The sequence below is a fragment of the Rhinichthys klamathensis genome, unplaced genomic scaffold (assembly GCF_029890125.1).
Source record: "Rhinichthys klamathensis goyatoka isolate OS25496 unplaced genomic scaffold, OSU_Roscu_1.1 h1tg000476l_1, whole genome shotgun sequence".
NCBI lineage: Eukaryota > Metazoa > Chordata > Actinopteri > Cypriniformes > Leuciscidae > Rhinichthys > Rhinichthys klamathensis.
Genome location: NW_026606964.1, coordinates 725,639 through 737,877, shown reverse-complemented (window position 1 = coordinate 737,877; position 12,239 = coordinate 725,639). Strand labels below are relative to the sequence as shown.

The following is a 12,239-nucleotide window of genomic DNA, read 5'->3' as shown; positions in this document are numbered from 1 at the left end:
ATGAGAACCATACGGGAACGTTAGGGGAACGTTCTGTGTTTGCTGGGTTGGTGCTACAGCGGCACTCTTGACCCAAAAAGTATTGCTATCCCTCGATACTCAATATGTTGTCCCACGGTGAGTCATTTTTCCCTGTTGCACCTACACAAAATTTGAGGGTTCCCCCACCTGCCAAATCCCACTTTAACCACTGCAAACATGTATAATACTGTATGATAATTATTCACATTTACCTTGATTTTTGGGTGAATTTTGGTGATCTCCGCATGAGGGAGAGAAGGAATGGGGGAAGAGGGAAAGAGATGTAGATTAGGATGTTTCTGAGGTGAGACTTGCTAACTTCACAAGAGAGAGTTCAAATGTTAATTCCCTTTGTTTTCTCAGAGAGTTGCCCTCTCTTCCAGTTCTTCCAGTTTGTCCAGTCTTACAGTAATAATGTATCAGCAGCAACTCTGTGTGAAAATGAGACAAAAATTATTGTAAATTAGAATCATTATTGCGTGGTGTGACTCCTATGTTGGGACTAACAACAGGCTGAAAGAAGGTAACAATAAAGTTCTGCGTGGAGTTTGCATTGCTACAATAAATGAACAGAAATTCAAGCATGTTTCAAAGTCTGAAACTATACAATCAGAAACCAAAGCGGATTCACATGTCTTGAAGGTATCCGCATAAACGCTGGTTTTGACAGAGCAGGTCAGAAAACCTCCAAAGCGGCAAATGTGACATCCATTAACCGCTCATCCCCGTCTCTTCTCCACCCAGAGCCCGTGTGTTTTTCAGGATAGCATCGAGAGCCACTCTCTCTTTTAAAGCACAAACCCTGGCATCCCTGCTGTGACAATTACCCCAACCGTCTCCATTAGCCAGACTGGCACGCTTAAAGTTCAATTGCTTGTTCGAACCCCTTTTACTCCCCTGAAAATGTTTCCTTGTCCGTCCCCGTCACCATTGCTTTTGTGGGTTGCATTTACAACATGGCAGTTTGCGGTGCTGAACCCCAAGCCAAGTACTCCCATAATTAAACCTAATATTGCAAAGTGCGTTGGAAGACAATAGCATTCTGCTAGCAAAACAGTTTTGAGCTGCCACCTGTTTTTGCTTAGCACTTTTTTCTCTCAGCTGTGACAGCAATTAGCCTAGCTGTTCGTATGGAGCGTGCGCTGCTAGCGCTGTACAGGCCTGGTAAACAAGCCCGTTTAGAGCGGGTTTGGGACATGAGAGCTTGCTGAGAGCATGTGGTGAAGTCAAGCACAGTTAGGTCTCAAACACGCTGTTCTCCGTGTAGCAGAACGTGTTTATATATGTACAACAAAACACTGGAAGTGATCAAAAATAGGCTGATTATGGAACATAAAGTCTCATATCAGCTCATTACGTATAATCAGAGTGGTGTTGCTAACATTTTTCTTTTTTTTTTTCCGTTTGACCTTCTTCATTGGGAACTTGATTCCTTGTAAAAATGTATAAATGAGGTGTTTGGCTTCACCTCTCCAACTATTCGTGTCACCTTCACTTTAGGTGCTGACAGTTCTTCCGCTCCTCGCTTTGAGAGTCTCATCTAATCTCGTTTTCTCTCTCTTTCGCGGGTCTTTGGGTCTAATTGTACCTGAAAGTCTTGAATGTGCATTAGTCAGTGTTTAATATGCAGGCTTTATCAGAAGGTGGCGGGCCAAAGAAACAGTGGTGAGAAATTTCATGTTACTATACTTATCATGCACAGGCCTTCTTTGCAATTACATACTTGACTGATTTCTTTTAGCCTCTTAAATTCATTTCCAATGACCTTTATGTCGTTGCCCCGTTTGGGCGAGAAAGTTTCAGCCTTGCTAATTGTTTCAAACCTTTGCAGCAGTTTGAAGCCAGAGAGCAACATTTATATTTCCATTTCTTTCTTTTATTCATTCATTCCTTCCTTCCTTCTGTAATGTTGTTCATTCTTTCTTCATGTTTTCTTTGTTTCTTTGTTTTTTTTTTTTAATTGAGCCTCTAAAGTAAGGAAAAAAACGTAAAAGGAAATGAAAAAAATGATATGTCAACGCTTTTGGAAACATATGTGTCAATGCTTTTGCATTATCTCGTTCCCCCGAGAAACTTTGCTTTCTTTCCGAGCGAACACAAAGACTCTTAGGGCAACGCAAAACGTAAAGAAAAAAAAAACCTCGCAAGAAAACGCCTCTCATTTGTTTTAGTTTTTTTGCTGTCTTCAGTTGTTGTTTATTTTGAATAAGTTGAGTTCTGTTTTTGGTTTGTTTGTTTGTTTGTTCAATACTTTATTATTTCTTATGTTAATTGTTTTGAAAGTGTTTGGTTGGTTTGTTTGCTCATTCAATAATTTTTTTTTTTTTTTAAAGTGTGTTTATTTCTTTCATTAGATTTTTCGTTCTATATTTCTTGCTTTTATTTGTTTCTTCATAATTATTTTAGTTTTTAGGTTGTTTTTCCTGATGTTCTTTCTTACATTTTTTTTATTTAGTTACTGTGTTAATTTTTTGTTTGGTCTTTCTTCCTTCCTTTCGTTTGTTTGTTTATTTTTTGTTGTCTTCACTTAATTGTTTGTTCATCCTTTTTGGTTAGTTGTTTATTTTGAATGTGTTTAGACTTTGTTTTGTTTTGTATGTTTGTTTGTTTGTTTTTTTCGTTCAATAACATACTTTCTTCTGTTAGTTGTTTTAAAAGTATTTTTTTTAATTAGATCTTTTGTTTATTCTTTGGTTCACACTTTTATCCGTTTATTCAAAATTTTTAGTTCGTTTTCCCTTTGTTTCTCTCTTTTTTGTATCTGTCCATTTTTCTTTCTTTCTTTCTTTCTTTCTTTCTTTCTTTCTTTCTTTCTTTCTTTCTTTCTTTCTTTCTTTCTTTCTTTCTTTCTTTCTTTCTTTCTCTCTCTCTCTCTCTCTCTCTCTCTCTCTCTCTCTCTCTCTCTCTCTCTCTCTCTCTCTCTGTTTGTACCGTGTTCAGACGCTGTGTTATCTCGCATGGGCTCTTCTCTTCATTGTCTGTGCACTGACAGTATAATTCAAACTCACTCTGGAAACAAAAGCATGTAATGAATGCACACCATCCAGTCTGCTTATGAATTAATTAATTACTCGCGAGCACAATGGGCCAGGTCGAGCTGCATGCTCCTCTTATAACGGGAGGCATTTCCCTCTGCCAGTGTCTGAAAGAAATGTGCAGTGTTGTGAAGGCTTGTGACAATGAACCAGCGGTGTGTAACACAATTTCAGACCTTCAAGCAAACTGTTGCATGTTATAAAACTTTGAGGTCAGAGACTGGCAACCTGTAGCACTGGCTTAAAGCTACTTTCAGAACGACTGCATATTGAAGCTGAGCTTTCACATGTGGTGTGTTTTACTGTTTAAAGGAGCTTAGCTTTTGCTCAAGATCACTCCAGGAGGATTATACCCGTTATATTCAGTGCTGCTTGCTAATGCACAAACAAACACGCTCGTAATAGTCATTTGAATAAGAATATGCACCATTTGGTAATTTTGCGCATGCATATTTCACAACTGGTTCAAGTTCGTCACACGGATTCGCCAACAGAAATGACTTATTTTTTTGCCTGCAATATTTCACCATAATATCCATAATGTGACCGCACCTTAAGTTTCAACGTAATTATAATAGTTAAGTTGCCCCACACATTCATTTTTATCCGGATATCAATAGCTGTATTAGTATCAGTGATACTGGCCTTCATTCATAAAGTATATACTGTCTTTATGTTGTCTCTACATTCATTTGTAGATTACCTGTGAAATTATTACATCATAAAATATATAAACTATTTTAAACCTATAAAAATTTAAGTGTTTTCAATTGCAATTAATCACAGAAAATTTGTGATTAATCGAGTACATTTTTTTAATCGATGGACAGCACTGTAATATCTGTGGTTAGTCATGGGTCATGTATGGCATCAAAAATAAAAAAGAGGCACTAAAAAGCATTCGATTTAATTTGAAGATACCTGCAGAAACCCTGGTATCCAATTCCAATTTTGATTCCCAACCCTAGTCTTTACTGACACCTCTGGAAACTCCTTCGAGTGCTTGAAATGTTTCTCGGTTGCCATGGAGTAGCTGACAAAAACAATATTATCTGTCAAAGGCGAGACGTGGCCTAAAACTCACAGAGATGCTTCTTCGTTCAAAAACAGCAATGTTTCTATCCATAATGCATAGCAGTGCTAGAGTGAGCCGGTGAGAGCCACTTCATTGTGTCAGTCTAAAAGACTGTTGTCCTCTGCGTACTTGTGCGTGATGGGGACGAAACGAGTGGGTGAAAATCACACACGTGAAAACCGTGTTAGCACTGCATGTGTTCTTCCTGGCGCCTTCACCTGGTTGTTGGTTCTTAACCTGAGAGCTGCTATTGTCTGCTGAGAGCCACCTGGGTTGCCATGGCAACTGCTCGGGCACGGGGTGATGGTGTGTGTGTGTGTGAGGTGTATTATGAAAGGAAGGAGAGATAGGGGCCTCACCTGAATGCTTGGCTGAATCTCTATAACTCATCTCCAGCTTCTTTGCTCTCGGCAGCTGGACTAAAGCCAAGCACCTGGCATTCTTCAACTGTGTGTGTGTGTGTGTGTGTGTGTGTGCTGAACCTTTCTTTAAACACATTACTTTTGCTTTTAATGTATGCAAGTGCTACTGAGAGTGGATTTTCCCCAATGAATCACTCTTTTAATGACTTCCCTGATGGGAAATTCTGGTTTTGGAACATGGTAGCCGATCCAAAGTGGTGTATTAGCTGTGACCAAGATGATCTACTAGGTTTAGACTAGGTCCACTTGTTCATAGACCAATCAGAAACGATCGCAGTGTCCAAATGCACACTATTTGCTGCATAAAGCTGGTTTTCTTTGGATTTTCTAACAATGTAATTCTCAAAACAGTTTGTTCACTGATATGGAAGTGTATTTATATCATGGGTTTGAATCTGGACTGTAATTAGATTTTCCTGTGAACAACAGGAGATCGTCCACTTAATGGGTGCCAAGACAATTCTCCATAGAAACCACTGTAAACATCATGTTTAATGAGTCATGTGATCCTGCTGTGTTAATCTCCACACCTCTCAATTCAGCACTCTGTAGTTCAACTGGAAAGCTATATTGTGTTTGTTTTTTGTGTTGGTAGTTGGTATTCTTCAATCGTAAACACTTTCCCCATCTCTCATTGGTCGAAACAGACCCATAGCCATAACAAAAAATAGTATGCAAGCTGAATAGTTTGTCCTAATTCACATTTTTCATAAAACAGTATAGGTAAAAAGTCCCCGGATGACCTACGGAAAGGATTTCTGTACAGTATGGTGAGAAACGGCATAACTGATATCATAGGTCACATAACAATGACAACATGGCGGATTGTATTACGTCCGAATTTCATTCATACTACACGCATTCATTACATACAGATCATACTTTTTTAACAGTCGCAAAGTAAGTTTCAAACCAAATTTAGTACCTATGCAAAAGTGTGAAAATACAGTATGTTGGTGGAATTAACCTATGAGTTGCTTGCTTATAGTTGCATATTAAACTTAGTGTGAATAGCAATAGATGTCATTTACACTGTGTAAATAGCAACTATATTATATTTACATTTAGTAAAAATAGCATATTTCCTTAGCGATAGCTGCTATTTGCACGAAGCGTACATTTTGTATGTAAGTATGCAACTTATTTTCCTGTCATCTCTGTAAAGCTGTTTTGAAACACTCTGTATTGTAAAAAGCGCTATATAAATCAAGGTGACTTGACTTGAATATAAATAGCAATATATTCTATTTACACTATGTAAACATAGAAGTCTTTTCTTTGCAATAAGTGTAAATAGTAGTAAGATGCTATTTTTACTGATAAATAGTGGCAGAGACTATTTGCACCTCAGTGTTGTTGTACATTAAGCAGTATGCAATAATAACATAGGGTGCAAATTATTATATTTATTAGAATTATTAAATGGATGGCGCCCTAAGCCCTCACCGCTACCCCTACCCAATAAACACTTTATTATTAAACACAGGTTAGACACTTTATTCCCACTTTTTGAATATTTTCTTCATTTTTATTGAAAATAAATGCCTCTCCGATCTGACATGTGATGGAAAAAGAGAGTAGAGCGAGTTCTGCAAAAGGCGTAATTAGCGTAAAAACTTTTTTTTCCCAGCGCTTTACCCTTACAGTATTTCTACTGTTGACAATCCAGCATCTTCCCTAATTGTGTCTGGTCCAATCAGGCGCCAGTGGGTGGAGTTAGTGTAAATAGCCTCTGCCAATAAGGTGGCTTAGTGTAAATAAAAAATCTGATTAAACTGCATGGGGAAAGTATTTTAATATTGAAACAATAAATACATTTTTCCTCCCTTAACTTATCAAAATCTTTTGTGTCTTTTCTTTATCTCCATAGAAAGAAGAACAATATGATTTAATATTGACTCCGGATGGAACGAGAGAGTTTTTGACCTTTGAAATCCCCCTGAATGACTCGGGCTCGGCAGGGTTAGGGGTCAGCGTCAAGGGCAACAGATCTAAAGAGAACCACGCTGACCTGGGCATATTCGTCAAGTCTATAATCACTGGAGGAGCCGCTTGCAAGGTGAGGAGCGTCTGCGTGGCACGTCCTGGTTTTGCAGAGTTAGACGCATCCCAGGGTCAACATATTTTGTTGATCCTGGAACTATATTCCTGTCCGAAAATTGAATCATAACCATATCCCTAAACCTAATCCTAGCCATACAATCCCTATAACACTGATGTAGAAGCACCTAACCCTGGTTATAAGCCTGAACTTGACATAAAGTGTAAAGTTCTCCCTCAAATCTGATTGAAATGTTCATCCAGAAACACGTTGCACTTGTTGAAATCAGGTCTGATTGGCTACATGTGTTTTTTTCATATTCGATCTTTATTCAAAGAAAACTGTTCTTGTTTGTGCAATCACAGGATGGGCGGCTGAGGGTAAATGACCAGCTGATAGCAGTTAATGGAGAGTCTCTACTGGAAAAGACCAATCAGGAAGCCATGGAGACCCTCCGCAAGTCCATGTCCGTCGAGGGCAACAAGAGAGGCATGATTCAGCTGATCGTTGCCCGACGGCTCGCAGGGAGAGGAGAGGTACGTTACACACCGTCTTTAGCATGTACAGGAACGTCCACTGCTATGTTTCTACACTGTGCTTTCCGGCTTTAAACGGCGGTACGTTTGCATTGTCAACATTCCCCGTGTGAAACAGAAGTGCGCTTCATTTTACTTCAATCTTAAAAGTATTACAATAAAAAAAACCTGGACTTGCAGATAATATAATATAAATTAAATAAAACGCCACTTAAGTGCACATAAACAGTACACTTCCATGACTATGTGCTTAAGTACACTTTTAAAAAGTGCACTTTGTAATAGTGTGCAATTAAACGTTTTACTTCAAAATACATTTTAAATCATTGTGTTTTAACTGTAGGGTGTTATTTGCTATTACATTTAAAGTTAATATATTTTAGATGTACAAAATTGCAACTTCATTAATTACAAATGTATTTAAATACAAGTTTCAGTAGAAATGACGCTAAAATATATTTTAGTTGCTTGTCAGTACCTTCGGCGGTACACTTTATCCGTATTTAAAAGACAATAGAAGTAGTTATGAAATTAAATATATAAAATGTACTTAAATCATACTTAAGTGGGTCAAAAAAAATCACTCTAAAGTTAAACTAAATGCATTTAATATAAACTTAAACTCAATTGCATTTTAATTTGAAAAAGAATTAGAGTGTTTGATATATTTTTGTACATTTGGTTTGCACCTAAGTATATTATTTTGTTATAAATACTCTTTTAAAAAAGTATGCTAAAGTTGACTTTTTTTAGTGTACTAGTTTTTTTTTTTTTTTCTAGGAAAAACTAATTACAAACAGAGCAACATTTGTGTTTGTGTGCTGAAGGACATTTCTGCAATGACACAATGAGAAATGCAAAGCCAAATATAATTCAGGTCCAGTTATTCCAAAGGTTTGTCCACTTTTGCCAGTTGGTGGCGCTGTCACAAAACTACATGTGTGCGCTCAGGGCATTGTGGCGATGAGAACGAGAAAGTTTCATTTCCAGAGATTCAAGCTGTGCCTCCTCTTAAACAAATGTATTTGTTTTGATGCATTGCTTGTGATTGATGTGGTGTATTAAATAAAAGTTTTTATAATATCTGACCAACATGGCCCGGAGATTATCTGACCCAAATTTGGGGATGAAAGCTGAAGGATAAATTTGAAACGTATGTTTTTGACCAAATTTAAAATGGTGGAACATCTAAGTGTAGAATAAATTAAAAAACATTGAACTCTGCGTGACTCAAGGAACCAGAACAGAGTTTGATGGCGCGAGAGGGTTTGAGAGACTTTTGCTAAAATCTGCAATCAGGTTCTACAGTATTTACTATGGAAGCTCGTTTCCGCCACTGAATAAAAAAATAAATACAAATAATTGCGACTTTTTATCTCGCAATTGTGAGAAATAAAGTTGCAATTGCGAGAAAAAAAGACAGAATTGCGACTTTTTATCTCACAATTCTGACTTTACATCTCGCAATTCTGACTTTATAACACATAATTGCGAGTTTATATCTCGAAATTCTGACATCTTTTCTCAGAATTATGAGATATAAACTCGCAATTGCAAGTTATCAGGCCAATTCAAAGGGGGAAAAAATACTAACTTTTCCCCCCTCAGAATCGTTTATATCTCACAATTCTGACTTTATATCTCGCAATTCTGACTTTATATCTCACAATTCTGACTTTATATCTCGCAATTCTGACTTTATAACACGCAACTGCGATTTTATATCACGCAATTCTGACTTTATATCTCGCAATTCTGAGAAATAAAGTCAGAATTGTGAGATAAAAAGTCACAATTACCTTTTTTATTTTTCATTCTGTGGCGGAAACATGCTTCCATAATTTAGGGCTACCATAAACTTAAATAGAGCATAAATAATAATAAACTAACAGACAATAGTTCAGTGGCTTGTCATTCAATGGTGATTATGAATATGACATTCTGCTGTTCTTCCCGCATTAAGATGAACGCTCAGAGTGACTGACTGACAGTCAGAGTTGAGTTGTGTGTGAAGACAGGGAAGTTTGACTGCAGAAAAAGTGAATTAAAGTGAGAAGTTGTTATCAGACAGACACAGGAGACGGAGAGAGAGAGAGAGAGAGAGAGAGAGAGAGAGAGAGAGAGAGAGAGAGAGAGAGAGACTGGGGTGCGAGCGAAGGATTGCGATCGAAAGCAATTTGACCGCTGAAATGCTCATGCTGATTTGTCCTGATAACAGATGGCAGTATGAAATATCAAATATCAACTCCAAATGCCATCTTTTCCATCCCCCCCTCTTTCCCAAATGCAATCCTTTGGATGTGTGTTTGTGTTTCTTTTCTCTCTCTTTTTTTTTTGCCCGCACAGAGTCATAACATCAGAAAGCGTAATCTAACACTCATCTTTCTAAAGAATATACGACAGGCGCTTTGAAGCCGCAGCGTTCGAGGAGATGAAACTCAGAACGATGACTGCTTATGGAAATGAGATGATAGTCTGTGACCGCACTCACGGATGATTCCCAGAGGAAAACCTTATCGCTCAGAACTTGCTCTTTCGTGGCTCAGGGGACTTAATAGAGTTCTCGTTTATGTTTCTTTTAAGTATCGATTTTTCTTAAGATTTCTTGGGAGAAATAAAAATAGACAGTAACAAGGGTTACAGGTCTAGTATAAAGCTGTAACATGAAAGTGGATATTATAACTCAGATCATTTGCTTTTGGAAATATTTGATGATAAATGTTTGAATTCATGATGCTGAAACTCTAAAGGAGAGGTAGGAGACTCACTATCTGATCTTCTTGATCAATTCTTTAAAAGATTTAGTGGTGTTTACACTGTGAGTGAACACGGTAAAGACTTTAACCCTCTGATCACAGCGCTGTCATTACAATGTTACATAATCTACTGATCAATTCAAATCAGTGACCCAAGAGCGCCTAGATCAGTGCTTGTCATATTTCACAACACAAGTGTTTTCAACCACATACTGTGTATTTTATTTTTCAGACATTTACATTTACATACACATACACTAGCATTCAAAAGTTTGGGGTCGGTGAGATTTTTTTTAAATGTTTAAAAAAAAAATTTTTTTTTTTTTTTTTTAAGTCTCTTCTGGTCACCAAGGCTGCACTTATGTATGGAAGCTTGTTTCCGCCACAGATTAAAAAATAAAAACGGTAATTGCGACTTTTTATTAGGGCTGGGTACCGAGTTCGGTACTTTTTAGGTACCGACCGAATTGCCTGGATACTACAGAGTATCGAAACATGTCTTGTTTTTCCGCTACCAAATTTCGGTAGCTAAGTGGTTAATCTCGTCAACGTAAGTGAAACAATAAGCATGCAACATGATTGGCTGTGGCGGAAAAACACTAGTTTACGCGCTGCCCAGAGACGTGGCTCGTCGCACGTGCGGCTGTAGTGTGTGTGTGTAAGCGTCCCAACCCAGATAGATAGAAAATATGTGAAAATGATCCAAAGTGTAGCCTACCTATGTGACAGACTTAGGGTTGCCAACCGTTCCGTATAATACGGAATCGTTCCGTATTTGACACATAAAAGACTTGTTCCGTATTGAACTGATACGGAACGCACTTTGTTCCGTATTTTTGAGAATCAATTCAGTGCAAATCCATGACAGACGCATAGCTTCTAATATATATGTCAGACAGACTACTATGATGAATGAACGAAGACCCGCTGCTACAATGGCAAATTCGGGGACTTGGCGCCACCTTGACGGGCTCTGACGTACGGAGCCCGGGAAGTCACCTGTTGGAAAAAAAAAAACAATCCGTGGCGACGGTTTTGCAATCCGTCCGCTCAGTTTATAAACCGTACTCACGAATTCTCAATCTGTTCCCTCGGTTTAACAAATCGTGCTCACGGATTAATAAACCGTACCCACGAGTTCCTAATCCGCGCTCTCAGATTTGTAAACCGTGCCCTCAGTTTTTGCAATCTGTACCCACAAATTCATAAACCGTGCCCACGCTTTCGCAATCCGTTCACACGGGTTTGTAAACTGTATTCACGGATTTGTGTCCTCTCCCCCAGTCTGTGCCAACCAGGCCTTCTGCGGGATGCATTTATTATGTTTAAACTTAATTATTTTAATGGATGATTTCTTGAATTTAGGTTAGCCTACTTGTATCTTTTAAGTCCATTTGTTTAGGAGGAAAAAGCTCAGTATAATAGAATAAGCAAACAAATACTTCACATATAAAAAAGAAATATAACACAAGGTTAGGTTATATAAAAATAAAACATTCATAAATTATTTTATGATTAAAATTTTACTGTCTTCAGTGAACTCATTTATAAACGCAAATGATAATAATATTATTACTATTACATTTAGGCTACATATTTAGAAGGCGCTTTACCAAAAAAGGAACAAAGCAATTCGTCAAATGTCAGTCAAAATACAGGTTTGACAATAATAATAATACAGGGCTAAGATTATCCCAAATAAACACAAGATTTTGACGCATATCCAAGTGTGTGTGGGAGTGTGGAGCGCGCACTATGTCACTACCACATAACACCCCCCCCTTCCTTATTTCCATTTCAGAAAGTTGGCAACCCTAGACAGACTCGATACCAGATCACGCGATGCAATATTTTCGACAAGATAATTGCTGCCAAGACCTAATAAGGCACTTAGAAGCGCACAGAATACACTTGAGAGAGTAATGGTGTGTTCACACCGAACGCGAATAGAGCGTCAAATACGCGTTTATCGCGTCTAGTTAGACGCTTGAATCTTCCGCTCGAGTTCAAATTTTTCAACTTGCGCGGAAGACGTTCGCGGCAAACGCGTGCCTCACTCGCGACGCCCGGCGCGAATGATGCGACTTTGCATTGACTTTGCATGTAATCTACTCGCGCAAATAATTAAATTCTCATTCGGTGTGAACACACCATTAGTAAACACTTGTTCATTAATAAAAAATTAAAATATCTCCTGGCTATTGTTTCCATAATCATTAGGCTACTTTTGCCAGTGCTTTGCTGCAAGCTTCATGTGTGCTGAGCGCAAGGCATATATCCCGCCCCCAGTAGCCTATATTTCATTTAATTCACATTTATTTGTATAGCATTTTTCACAATACATATCGTTTCA

At 38.0% G+C, this 12,239-nt stretch overlaps 1 protein-coding gene across 7 annotated transcripts in view; it reads left to right on the top strand.

Moving 5' to 3' along the window:
- pard3aa (par-3 family cell polarity regulator alpha, a) overlaps window positions 1-12,239 on the top strand; it is a 516,365-nt gene that overhangs the window by 283,966 nt on the left and 220,160 nt on the right. For all 7 annotated transcript variants that reach the window (XM_056237053.1, XM_056237055.1, XM_056237056.1 and 4 more), the window contains 2 exons: window positions 6,424-6,612; window positions 6,960-7,130. In XM_056237053.1, coding sequence (XP_056093028.1) covers window positions 6,424-6,612; window positions 6,960-7,130 — 360 coding nt within the window. The remainder of the gene's footprint in view (window positions 1-6,423; window positions 6,613-6,959; window positions 7,131-12,239) is intronic.